We start from the raw sequence: 13217 nt of genomic DNA on the forward strand, positions 1-13217 counted from the left end.
AGATAGAGAATGATCATTGCACTTTGATGCCTGGGGTGAATTTTTCTAGAATGAATAAAGGTGTTGCACAAATTAGGAGAGGAAAATATTTATCAAAAATATTGAGCTGGATTTGACCTCAAAGAGCCTGCACGAGCACCATAGTTCAATGTGTTAACCACTGCACAATAACTCCTGTGTTTTCTAATGCTGTCTGCCTGAATCTAAGAGAGCATCCATCTCCCTTCTCCTCCTAAAACCAAAAACTTCCCATTCATTTTCCATACATCCCGATCTCTGTGATGCCATTCCCTGAGTATACAGTATGTCACAATTAATGTGTATTAACAAGCAATACAATACAATAAACAAAATGAGTCAATCAATTCACTGAAATGAATGGTTGCTCACCCACCATTGTTGGTACGCCTGGATTTTTTCACAAAGTGTTTTATTGTGGTGCCAAATAGTTAAAAGTCATAAACGACTTTAAAACCCAGTAAAATTGGAAATGCAATTATCTTGTGGAGTTAGCCCCAGGGCACTCCATATATCTTTGCCTGGCTGTCATGCGAACATAAACACATTTTTAATGACTGGTTACTCACAAATGTATAAAATAATTTCATTTTTATCCCTCCCTCCTCTATCTCTGAGCTGCTACTTGAGAGCAAATGAGCGAGAGGGAGAGAGAGGGAGAGAGAGAGAGATGGATAGAGTTAGAGAGAGAGAGAAGCAGCAGCAAACTTTTGAAAAAGCCAGAAAAGGAGATGAACGAGGACAAATGAGATGTTACCTGCAGTTCCAGCTGTTGAACTACTTGCATCTGTACCCTGCACTGCGCAGTGCTCCTGTCATCCAAGGCATGTTCATTATTCAGATGTCTACAGAAAGAGAAAGATAGAGAGAGAACAGCCTTCATTTTAGTACCATATTTTACAGCCATCTATTAAACATTTGATAAAACTTTCATGGTAAAATATTGAATTACATTATCTGCACATTCTGCAGGGCAGTCATTTATTTCTCCATATTGGAAAAGTGAAAATGGCCTGAGATACGCGCATACTAAAATGAGAAAAAAGTAAATAAAGCCAATGTCCACACATCCACAAATATCAAATTCCCCAAACACAAATGAAGTGTGTTCTAACAAGATCTCTGCATTACCGGAAATAGAAGTGTTCTTTACACGCCTCATGCATAATTCACGAACTGCCCGTTTCCACGCAAACTTACAGAAACCATGTTGAGCAGACGAGAAAAGCGCCTCACCAAACTCAGGTGAAAAAATTATATTGTAAATCGTCAGACGTGCGCTCCGCAAACCCTCCCAGCTTTTAAAATTAAATGGATTCTTCTTATTTTCAGTGGCTTCTGCAGTTAATTATGTCATCTAGATTAAGAGAACTCAAATGAAGCCAGAAGGAAAAAGGCAAAGGACAACAAGGAGAAGAGAGATGGAATCTGTCATAAACTTGAATTATGAATATAATTATGCATGATTATTTTATACCGCCAAGACCTTTTTTTTTTCTCCCCCGCACGTTTATAACTAATCTAAATAAGTAGCTGGCCTCGGCAAAGCGGGCCAAGGTTTTTTTTTTTTTTACCTCTCCTTTTTTTTGTGGTGATTTATATAAAATGGTGGAGATAAGACTCACGAGTGAAGGAAATATGATTGGAGGATTTTTATCAGCCCTCGCATGAATTATGGTTTGAAAATGCTTATGCAGGGGCATTTCATTAATCATTTAATCATAATCCGTGCAGGATGTTTGAACTGATTTCACAAATACCCTTTCATTTCACTACTTCATTATGCCCGCTAATGGATCCAATATATTATATATATCATAAATTATATCGCATCTTCGCTGACCATGTAGGTCACTGTCACCAGACAGAGGCTGGTGGAATGGAACACTAGCATTTTCCACGTGCTCGTCTTCCCACGTTTACTGTCCTCCGCCGCAAATCAAAGTGTCGTGTCCGGACCTGAGCAGGGGCCGAGACAAGGGGAGCCAGAACTGATGTTGATGGCCTAATAAATTCGGTGAGGTGGCGTGACATGATGGCAGCGGCGCCATTATTAAGAATAAAGACAACATACGAGCACGGCTGAAAATATGTGTGGGGAAAACACACTCAACAACACTCATGACAGAGAGCGATTTTGACTTCGGAAGTGGAGCACTCAACCTTGAAAGGGAAATGATCTAAACGTGCGTCAAAACGGACTCTGTTTTCCTTCAGAATGAGCACATAAATACCATGTGTCTTTTTGAACATTGACACAGCGTGAATACACCTTTAAAGAAATTCTGAATTGATTGTTTCATAAAAATAACACAAGGATTATGGACGGCGAGTGTTTTAACATAGCCACGCTAAATCCACACCTTGTTTAAAACTATATTCCGTCTGTTCTGGCTTCCAACATTAATCAACTAAAAACAAGCCGCTTTTGAAGTCAGGGAAGGTTGAAGAGGGATCATGTAAACATTTCAAAACAACCACCCAGTTTTCATTTGTGGAGAGATAAAATAGGTACAGGGCGTCTCGCATTTTCAATGAACGCGGCTGGACGTGACATGCTTTGGAATTCGTAGTTCGCGGCACCCCCCGAGCCCCCGCTACATCTTTTCATCCTTTGTTACAGTGGACATTTCTCTTTTTTCCCCGTCCTCTCCTCCGTTCCTTCTAATGACATGTAGAGTCACAGTGCATAATTAATAGGAAATGAAATATTCAAATGGCCCTTAATGCAGCCTCTCGGAAGAGTGTCTGGACAAGAGGAGCTCCGGAGAATGGCAGAATTGACGTCGGGAGAGACTATGAGCGCTGGCATGTGTCACTTTCTGGACTTCAAGCGAAGGCTGTTTAAAAGCTTTCTGGCAGGATGACAGCCCCTAATGTAAATGGCCACAATAAAACAAGTTAAATAGACATTACTTAAACAGTCAGCATTTTACATATCACTAAAGCTAGCTGTCCTTTAGCCCAGGTTTTAATGATGCTCAGGCAGGCTGACGCACTGAAAGGTCTTTCTATTATAGGGACAGTTTGGACGAACAATTGTTTATTCCCAAACACGCGCAGCTGTTTCAATAGCTAAACATCCGTCTGTTTTTCCTTGTCCTCTCACATTACGTAAAAGAATTTGGCTTATCTACTGATTTTATTTACTCATACTGCTCATTTTTGATGGGTAAACACACTTTCCAGGATGGGAAATACAACACACGTGTTTGCGAAGGGTAACCGTATACAGAAACCAGTTCTAAGACTAATACTGTAGAAACTTTATGCAAATCACAATGTGCAAAGTGAATTTTAGTAAAAGATAAATACTGAAACTCTTGTAAAAGCGTCCCGACCTGTTCTACAAACCTTCCTGTCCCATTGGAAAAACACACATTGGTTTATCACCACTTCCTTTATTTTTTATTGGAAATGGTATCAACCAGCATGACTAGGTTTGAGATGTTTTCCTTTGAAGACATAATAAAGATCCGTATGGTTTAAAACAACACCGCCGCACGTCATCGGTTGTTGCCTTTGGCTCGGCCTGCGGAGATCCATGTGACGTTAGCGCGCATCTCTCACCGTGCCTCGCCACATCGCCCCAGGCGCCCGTCTTTAGCTACCCAGAAAACTCTTATCATCCAGCTAATTTACTCCCTGATTTCTGTTTATGGTTCTTCGGGCCCGTCGAGTGGAGGATGTACATGTGGGAATGTTTAGCGCATGGACGGTTAACACCTTCAGCCTGCCAGCTGAACTCTCACCCAGCCTCGCTTTTTACAAAAGCGGCTTTGTAGAGAGTCTCCAAATGTTTTCTCAACATGTTCCAAGCAGTTTAGGGCAGACAAGAAAAGTAAACAAGATGTTGCCATGATAAAAACACTTGTGTAAACATTGCAGAGTGTACTTAAAGAAAGCACTTCTCTCTTGCTCTCGAGCTCGTTTTCAGCTCTGAAATGCTAATTTCTCTTATTTCAATAAGCAAATGATGAATCATGGTTTTGGCCAATAGGAAAAAGGCAACGATGTGAACCGCAATCCAAAAACATACTGTAACAGATCTGCAGTTTAGAAACTCCAGGGCAGCAAACGTTTTTTCTAAGCTCTCGGCGGACAGAGCGAATGCACTTCTTTACATTTTCCTCCACAGGTAAACAGATTGGAGACAGATAATGTTATTATCTGCAAAACTGTTTACACAGCCTGGACTGGTTTTAAAAATGGCTTCAAATAAACTGGCAAGAGAAGCCCATGAGCTACGACCCTGAGAGAAACACACACACACACAAGACTAAAAAAACTGGTCGGAGTGCAGCTGTGGTTCTGCTTACCACACGTTTTCTCCTTTTTGGTCTCGGCTTGTGGGTCTTTGAGTCGGGCTTGTTTTAGTTTGAACTCGGGATAATGGAACAGTGTCATATCTTGTTTAGAGTGGGACTAATCCAGCCTGACACACACTCACTGATCTGCTGCCACAAGGCACATGTTTTCATCATCTCATCACAGACACACACATAGTGGAGATTAAGTGAGACCAGGTCTTCCTCGGAGCAGGGATCAGGATGAACACTGTGTAAACCGTGCACCTTTAGCCTGATCTCGGGTTTAGGTGTTATTTAGGGAGTGTGGAGCTGTGTGCTGGCCAGTAAAGACTGGACTTTAACAGCATGGATGGGTCAGACTTGATTCAGTTGAGTTGATACATAGTGGCCAGGTGAACAGGCACTGGTTCCAGATAAAACCACTGCAACTGTCAGAGTGCACGTGCTTTAAAAACCAGCATGGTGCTTGTGTAGGTGATCCAGATCCAATTTGGTCTGTTACAGATCTCCACTATATGCCACATAAAAAAATAAAATAAAAAAACTCAGACTCAGATGTTTCTAAAACCAAGGAGAGACTCAGAGAGAGAGAAATGGAAAGAGCTAGAAGATCTCTTCTTCTTGTCTGTAAAAAGGCAGACATGGGCAAACCCGCTGTACTCTCAGAATGTGGGCCACCGTAGATAAACATCCCCACGTGTTTGTTTTGGGACAAAGTGTCAGTAATCACCATGGGGACTGCAGTTATCGCAGGCAGCACAGAACCCTGAGGAAAACCACACCACAGAGAGCAGGCAAAGAGAACCCAGCCCACACAGAGAGAAGAAAAAAAGACCAGGGAAGGGAATGAAAAAATACTGTAATGGAACACTAGTTTAATTTTTTTTAAGAGCATACAAAATGTTAGTGAAACATTTAGTAAGAAATGTGCACAGGATTCCTTTTGGAATTTTATATGGACTTGATTTAGACCGAATGCAAATTTTCAACATAACCCACACAAAAAAGATTCTAATTTGAAATTAAAAGATTAGGATCCTTAATAACACATAGGAATCCTTTAAGAATCAAATAACATCCAACTGGATATTCCAAAATTCCTACAGGGTGTTTTGATTTGTATTGGTTCTTAGTCCCAACTGGGAATTTGATCCTGCTGGTAATCATAATCATCTATCAGGGGAACTGTATGTTCTAAGAGATTTAGTTTAAGTTAGAATCCTATATGAGAAAAAGAAAAAATCATTTGAAGTTGGTTACCTAATAACAATTCCATATCTGATTCCAAAAGAGTATTTCAAAATGGAATTTTCATTTTTTTATTTTTTTTATTCCAGGAGTGGGTGTGGGTGAGATTCTTACTTCAGGAACGACTGAAAGTCTTCGAACACAGCTTCACATCCTGGCCATTTGCAGACGCCGTGACCGTAGAGAGGGTGACTGTGAGGAGAATGATCATCCAAAGTTGATCTATAAGAAGAAAAGACAGATTAGTGTGATATCAAGGCTGCAGATATTTGATACACAACATATTCACACATCATTGGACTTTTATGAAAGAGGCTAAAGAGTAATTAATCTCTATAATACTGCTTGATGTAATATTAATGGCTTATCCACTAAAATATGACAACTAATAAAGAAACCTTCCCCTTCAGCACAAAAAAACATTGCAGCTTGTTGTTTTATTGACACAGCACTGACTCTCACATGACCACTGACTCCTACAGGAAGTGTGTGATCAGTGCAACCATATGATCTCTGCTTTCAGCATACTTGGAGTTGTCAGCCTATCACAGCGCATGAGCTGCCTCGTGCTGGCCAATCAATAGCCAATTATGGGTCTCCTCTGATGCGCACAGAGGAATGCTTTGATCAGGGCAGCACGAGGCTCTGAGAGACAGCACGTCCTTTAGCCCTGACCACTGAACCGTGGCCCCTGCCGTCCACCTGGAGCAACAAGTGTTTCCCACAACAGGAAGCTCCCAAATCCATCTGGCCTGCTCCCGCCAAGCGCAAACAGTAAACACACCCCACCTGTTATCAATTTATCCGCTTGCACAGGGTCGTCAACAGCTCAGTGTAGCACGCTTTCATATGAACTACACCGCAGGCACAATAAAGCTTAGCAGCGAAGATCCACCTACTTTTTTTTTCTCAATTTCAACAGTGTGGTTTTATCCGCAGAAGGGAATGTACTGGCATTTGTTGAATTTAAAATCTAGCTGAATGAATGTGACACAAAGGTTAAGCCTATTCAAACAGCAAACTCTCAGTAGCTTCAATTATCAGGATTTAAAAACACAAGAAAAACAGATTACATTTATGAAATAATATAATACTTATCAACAAACACAAATAAAATACATGCCTAAAAATAGAAAACACTTATTAAAAGTTTTATTAGACACCTTTAACAAAAAAGGTGTAAAACAGTACTTTTGTATCAATGCAAGATTGAAATAAACAGAAATAATTGATTTTGTCAGTACAAGACAAAACATGCCAATTTAAAGACAATAATCTTGAAAAAAAAAAAATATAGGAAAAAATATAAAACAAACATATGCATGAACACATTAAGGCAACTTTTTTCATTTTTAATAAAACAACATATGTTGAATCTATTTTCTTTTTAAGCAAAAAAACATGCCATGCCACGTCTTGTTTTAATTCCAATATGACATTGGCTAAAGCTATATAAATAAGAGTTGAGCTGTGAAAAGCTTAAGGGCTTGTGATTGAGGAAACAAAGCTCATTTTGAACAATGGATGACTAAAGGTTTTAAACGACAACTCAGAGTAAAACTGACAGACACCAGGGGATTTCTTTCTACACTGACCTCATTCATTCTGTACAAAAACAACAACAAATACAAAGAGTCAAAAGCTTGTCCGTGATCTTGTCTGTATGTTAAAGTGTGTAAGCATGGTATCTCCTCCAGTACTTTATTTTAAAATAAGACAGACTTAAACTTAAGTTGTCGTTTAACAAGCAAAGGTGCCATCTGCTTTGCATTCAAGGTTAAAAGTAAAAAGGGGCAATAAATAAATAATAAAAAAAGTCCCAGCGCATCAAAAACACCACCACATGTGCACTTATATCCTTCATCGGCTCTTACAACAATAGCCTAAATGCTTTCCTGTGAGGCGGCGTGGCTCTGTCCTATCATCTTTCATTACATTATGGTTTAGGATAGTGTTATCATGCACCGAGCAACTAAGTATCATCGTTGCCGACCTAACGAAGAGGAGAGAGGTCTGACGTCTGGAGAGCTCAGACAGGAACCGAGCACTTTGTCACAACACTATTACTCTGCCTCACGTCTTCATGTGGTGAGAAATCATCAAAGACACACTCCTCCTCTACTGGCAAATCCCCAGACCCCTTACTCAATCCTCTACAGTATGCCCAACCAAACGTCCCCTCCCAACCCCCCCAAAATGTTTTAATTATCATTTGCAGAGTTGAAGATCAATTAAAAGCGAGGTTAAGGGGCTCGTTTAGGGGGGCAAATCTGATTATTTATCTCTTTAAAACAAATTGTCTGGGTTTAATTCCCCCGAGTGTAGCATTCCTAAAGGATTCTGGGAGGAGAATGAAGTGGGGCGACTCAAACAGGGTGACACTCTTTCCCTTCCAATTAAGAGAACTGAAAACTGCCGAAATGGAAGTCATCTTTATGTTTTTAAACCCGTCCCAGATGTTGAAAAATGAAAAAATAAAAATAAAATAAATAAAATAAAATAAGGTAAGGTATGGGCCCGTTGGGCTTTGGTCAGATAGCAGACACCTAATTTCCAATCACCTCAGAAAGGTTCACACAGGTTCATGAGTGCTTTTTGTCCCTTATCTGAGCACCGTTGGGTCGGGTGGACTGACACGTCGAAGGCTTTTATCATATTTGGGTGTGCATGAGGTGGTTGTCTCTGTGCAGGCACCAGTGGGAGCCGATGGAGGCTGCTAAAAGCAGGGGAGTATCGTGTCTAAACATGTACGAAGTGATTGAGTTTCTCTCTCCTTCCTTTAAGACGGAAGTGAAAAGACAGTGAATGATGCCGCTGGATGCACTTAAGGTTTTAGTTGCAGGCGTCGCAGCGACTGGCCAGATTTTATATGACACATGAAACGGCCTGCGCGGTGCTTAAGACCCCGGCGGTAAACCAATCTTAGAGAGCTAGGGCAGAGCAAGTCCATCAGCGCACAGCCGCCCGCCTGTTTCATGACAAGAGGGACTTGGGAAAACCACATCAATTAAAAGTTCATTAACGTTTGTGTGTAAGGGATAAGTCCACATTCATTTCTTCCACTCATAACCTTGGATTCCAAGAAACAGAGCTCCTGCGGATTAAAAATGGTAGAAATAAGTGTTATGTTTTCTTGGAGGCCCCGTAGGGTGTAGTGATGGAGCACGTGTTTGCTAATAAAACTACACGGATATTAATGCTACACAGAAAACCATCAAAGCACTAAGTTATTAGGACTGTCTCTCTAATGTGCTTTTGCATTCGAACAGTAATGATTTGGATGCATTTCCAGCACTAATTCTTCAGCTAACGGATGGAAGAGAGAGGGGTGATCACCTGCTCCCTTTTTCTGACAGATCTGAGATACTCAGTCTAAAAAACGCCTTCTTCGCGGCATGGGTGCTAAACTGCTGTTGACATCTTCTTTAATCTCTGACACAGAGCGAGAGGTAGCGAGTGAAGCAGTGAGTTTTCCAACATGTCTTTTTGAGTGTTTCAAGCCTGCTATGGCACAAAACAGTTGTGGTGTTTTGATAGAGTACTGGTTGTTTATGCACTTTGAGGAAACGAGATGATAGACTGTTACTTTCAGGGGAGAGGGAGAAAAAGAACTAGAGAAATAGAATAAGTTTGCATATGATAGAGTGGCTCTGTTTAATAAACCAGTGAGCTGGCTACATAGACAGCATAACTGGGTGATTATTCAATTAGGGGAACTTTTCTCAAGTATGATTTCAAAGCAAAAGCAAACAACAAACAATCATTCTAGTGTTAAAGAGCAGAACTTTTACTCTTGAATTACATATTTTCCCATCTTCCCCTCAAGTTTCTTTTTATCTAAAAAAAATCAAAAGTGCTTCTAAATGAAGAATCGCACAACTATGCAGCGATTAAGGGAATGTTATACTGTATGCATAATTCTTCGCAGAGTGCACTGCAAAATGCTAACGTCAAAACTAACAATCAAAGGTGAGTCAAGCCTCTTATGGCCTGTTTGTGTGGCACAAACGAAAGCAAGAAAGAAGTGCTCTACACTGGTAGAAAAAAGCAGCTACACATGTACGTGAACTCTCCCTTTACCTTCAGCTAGGGCTTGTTTTGCAGCACTAAATGTGCTTTCATTCTCATTGCTTTCATAATGACATGTTGGTTTTGATCAGCCAAATCTGAGTCAGATGTGAAGAGAGAGAGAGACAAATAAATGAGCTCACAGTGCCTGAAGGCTTCTCACCAGTGGTTCAAAGATCAGGCCTGAACACATGAAAACAAGCAAATGTGTTATAAACCAAATTAATCTCTTCCTTAAAGATGGAGCGGTGCAATGCTTCCTCCAAATAAATCTTTATGTCAGAGCTTTAAAGAGGCTTTACAGTATTTAGCAAGCTGTGCTGTGTTGTGCAACTGGTACATATACAGTAACTCTACTAAATCACCTGCTCTGTATGTACATTCTGTTGCACAAAATCCATTCATTCAGAATTCAAAGAAAAATTGTTCTGATGACAAATCTATTCTCTCAAGTTTTGTTTGGGATATCATAAAAACTACAACAAAAATTTAAAAAAACTTCACATTCCTGCCGCCATAAATAAATAAATGAAATTAATTATTAGAAAAATAAAATGCATATAATACGGAGCATAATTCCGTTAAAATAGGCCAGTTGCCATAATAATTAAAAACTAAAGAAGAGATTTTATTTTCATTACAGTAATCTAACCATTCTAACAGTGCCATTCCCCCAGGTGTGTAACTGGAAATCCCTGATGAACAGGACTAAGCAGACCTGGTCCTTAACGAAAATGCCAAGTTACTTAGCAGCGATAAATTAATATTCATATGCAGGAAATGCCCTATGGGTACCTCTCCATCAATTTGGCTTCCCTTGAAGGGATTTCCGCCTTCAACAGGGGCAATGACGCCTCAATGATGCAGAGAACTCGATACAACTGAATAAAAATAATCTCACACGTGTCTCCTCTAGATTTCAGCAGTGTCTCAAACTGTGTTTAGATTTTTCAGTCAGTGACCAACAGTAAAGTGGAACTTTTCTCCAGCAATAGCTCAGTGTCTGAGCAGTCTTACCCCTCTCTCTTGAGCGAGTGGCTGATGTACTGGCCATTGGTGGATCCATGCTGGTTGTGGTTTTTGGGGGGAACGGGGGAAGGGGACGACAGGTCCAGACCCCGGTGACCGTTATTGGGCGCGCTGTTCTCCTCCTTCACATGGCTGTTTGTCACCTCCTTCCACAGCTGCTGCAGTTCGGCTGGAATCATGCCTGCCACAAACAAATTGGATAATTAAATCAATTAACAGCTAATCTGGTTCTACTCATGGCATAATTAAATAAAAAACAAGGGCTCAGTAAACAAAAGGGGGGCATTAATTATTCCACTACAGGCTGATACGCGGCGCCTGCCCTCTCGCTCTGCCATGCTCTCTCTCTCGCTCGCTCTTTTTCCCTTACGTGCTACGCGAAGCGTGTTTGTGTACAAAAATTCCCTGGCATTCACACACATTTCATGCTTGAAGTAAATAATTAACATACAGACAAGGCATGAAATCTGAATAATCACCATTATTCCTCTGACAAGGAAGTCAGCCAGCTCTTTCTCACACACACACAAAACAAGACCACAAAAACATCCCTCTCCGTGAGAGAGAGAGGGGGGGGGGGGAGTGAAAGAACGAACAAGCCCCCAGGGTAATACTCTCGAAAGCATGTTAATGTGCAAAATGCTTAAAGTTTTGCACCGCCTCCAATTGACACAGACGACTTAAACCTCATTTAACAAGTCAAGCACACTGCGGCTCATGCGTCCTTTGAAAAAAGAGAGAAGATAAGTGGGAAGAAAAATTGCTTGAAGACAAGATGTTGCCTCAATTTTGTGACAGATACACAAACACTTACATGCACACCCACATACGCAAAGTGTTTCATGTACCTGGCTCTACAACTCAGCGCTACCAGGATGATAACTAGAAAGAAAGGGCTAACAATTAAAGTAGCCCACTTGAGCGGCCACTATATTTAGAAGTGTTTAAATATTATGACATGATGCTGAACTTAATACTTTGGGGTCAGTACAATTTTTTTTTTTTTTAATGTTTTTGAAAGAAGTCTCTTAGGCTCACCAGGGCTGCATTTATTTTATAAAAAAAAAACCCCGTCCAGTCTTCAGTGTCACATGATTCTTCAGAAATCATTCTATTATGCTGATTTGGTGCTCAAGAAACATGTTGAAAACAGTTGTGCTGCTTTATATTTTTGTGGAAACCATGATACTTTATTTTTCAGGATTCTCTGATGACTTCAAAGTTCAAAACTACAGAACATATTGGAAACAGAAATCTTTTGTAACATTCCAAATGTCTTGACTGTCACTTTTTGATAAATTAAATGTGCCCTTGCTGAATAAAAGTGTTAATTAAAAAAAAGTGACCTCAAACTTTTAAACAGTACTCTATAATATAAAGACATATACAAATGTATGCATTTAGACAAATCTAAAAAAGATGACTGTTGCCTTCAGCAACAGGGATTAAAAATGGAACTCTGAATGGAACACATCCACTGTGTGACTTTATAAAGTTCTTTATATGTTCTGTGGAATTAAACAGTAAGGGGCTGTTTTGGATGGTGGGGGACCAATCGCTTAACATCACAATTAAATCGATTTTCAAAATGAGCGAAAGCAAATGGGAAGCAATTTTTGTCTTGGCTATCTTCATTTGTCTCCTTGTTTCCCCCTCCCCCCTCGCTCTCTCATTCTCTCTCCTTCATAATAATTCTCTTTACAGATACTAGAAGTGGCCTCTTTCAAGCGCTCTAGCGTAATACATTTGTGCAAGAATCGCTTAGTCTTAATTTATTCCTGTTGTGGCAAAATAACGGCGAGGTGAAGATCTCAATACGATCAGCAGAAAATATTTTTAATTTGATAAGCTACTAAAGATTTTAATTATGCCAGTAATGGAGAACAGTAAGCTAATGAGGCGGCTAAGACTCCAGAGAGAGAGACAAAGAGACAGAGCGAGAGAGACTAAAAACTGTGAAATGAGTCTGGTAGGACTGCCATAAATTCACACGAGTTCGTTTGCATATAAAAGAGCCAGCGGAAATTATTGCAGGACGAATCAATAACCTTCCCACGTGCCACGTGGCATCTTTTGCTTCCTTGGGCTTTTTTTGTTCCGTCTTGCAGTGTTTTAACGTCCTCGTGAAACTCTGACGGCGGTCTCTGAAGATATCGACTTGCTTGCTTTTTGTCTTTGCTGTTGTCATTGCGAGGGAGGGAAAACTTGTCCGTGTGGATTCAAGAAGGTCACGGCGCTGGTGATTGTTTTTGGGTTTGGACATAGAGGGGAACAATCATTTCCCCCCACTTGGAGCACGGTGACAGTGTGCGATGTATTTTTAGCCGACGTGCTTGACAGGGCGGCCCACTCTCCCTCAATTACCCACAAGTCCAGGTGACCCCAACACCACTGTTTACTGAAACGAATCCAAGCCGGAGAGAGGAGGAGGAGCTGATGAGAGGGCTAACGGAGTGGGACGAAGCTGTCTTGTTGTGTCTGACACCCCCCATAAACCTTTTTCCTCTGCAGGTCTGTATCTCACTCTAAGTCTTGGTTTCCATC

General features: G+C 40.6%; 1 protein-coding gene across 13 annotated transcripts in view; it reads right to left on the reverse strand.

Moving 5' to 3' along the window:
• Positions 1–13217, reverse strand: part of LOC109048914 (forkhead box protein P1-B) — a 180392-nt gene that overhangs the window by 17269 nt on the left and 149906 nt on the right. For all 13 annotated transcript variants that reach the window (XM_042726359.1, XM_042726357.1, XM_042726355.1 and 10 more), the window contains 3 exons: positions 10662–10854; positions 5691–5798; positions 776–863 (listed from right to left, as the gene is read on the reverse strand). In XM_042726359.1, the coding sequence (XP_042582293.1) occupies positions 776–863; positions 5691–5798; positions 10662–10854 (389 nt within the window). The remainder of the gene's footprint in view (positions 1–775; positions 864–5690; positions 5799–10661; positions 10855–13217) is intronic.

This window comes from Cyprinus carpio, chromosome B6 (genome assembly GCF_018340385.1).
Source record: "Cyprinus carpio isolate SPL01 chromosome B6, ASM1834038v1, whole genome shotgun sequence".
Taxonomy (NCBI): domain Eukaryota; kingdom Metazoa; phylum Chordata; class Actinopteri; order Cypriniformes; family Cyprinidae; genus Cyprinus; species Cyprinus carpio.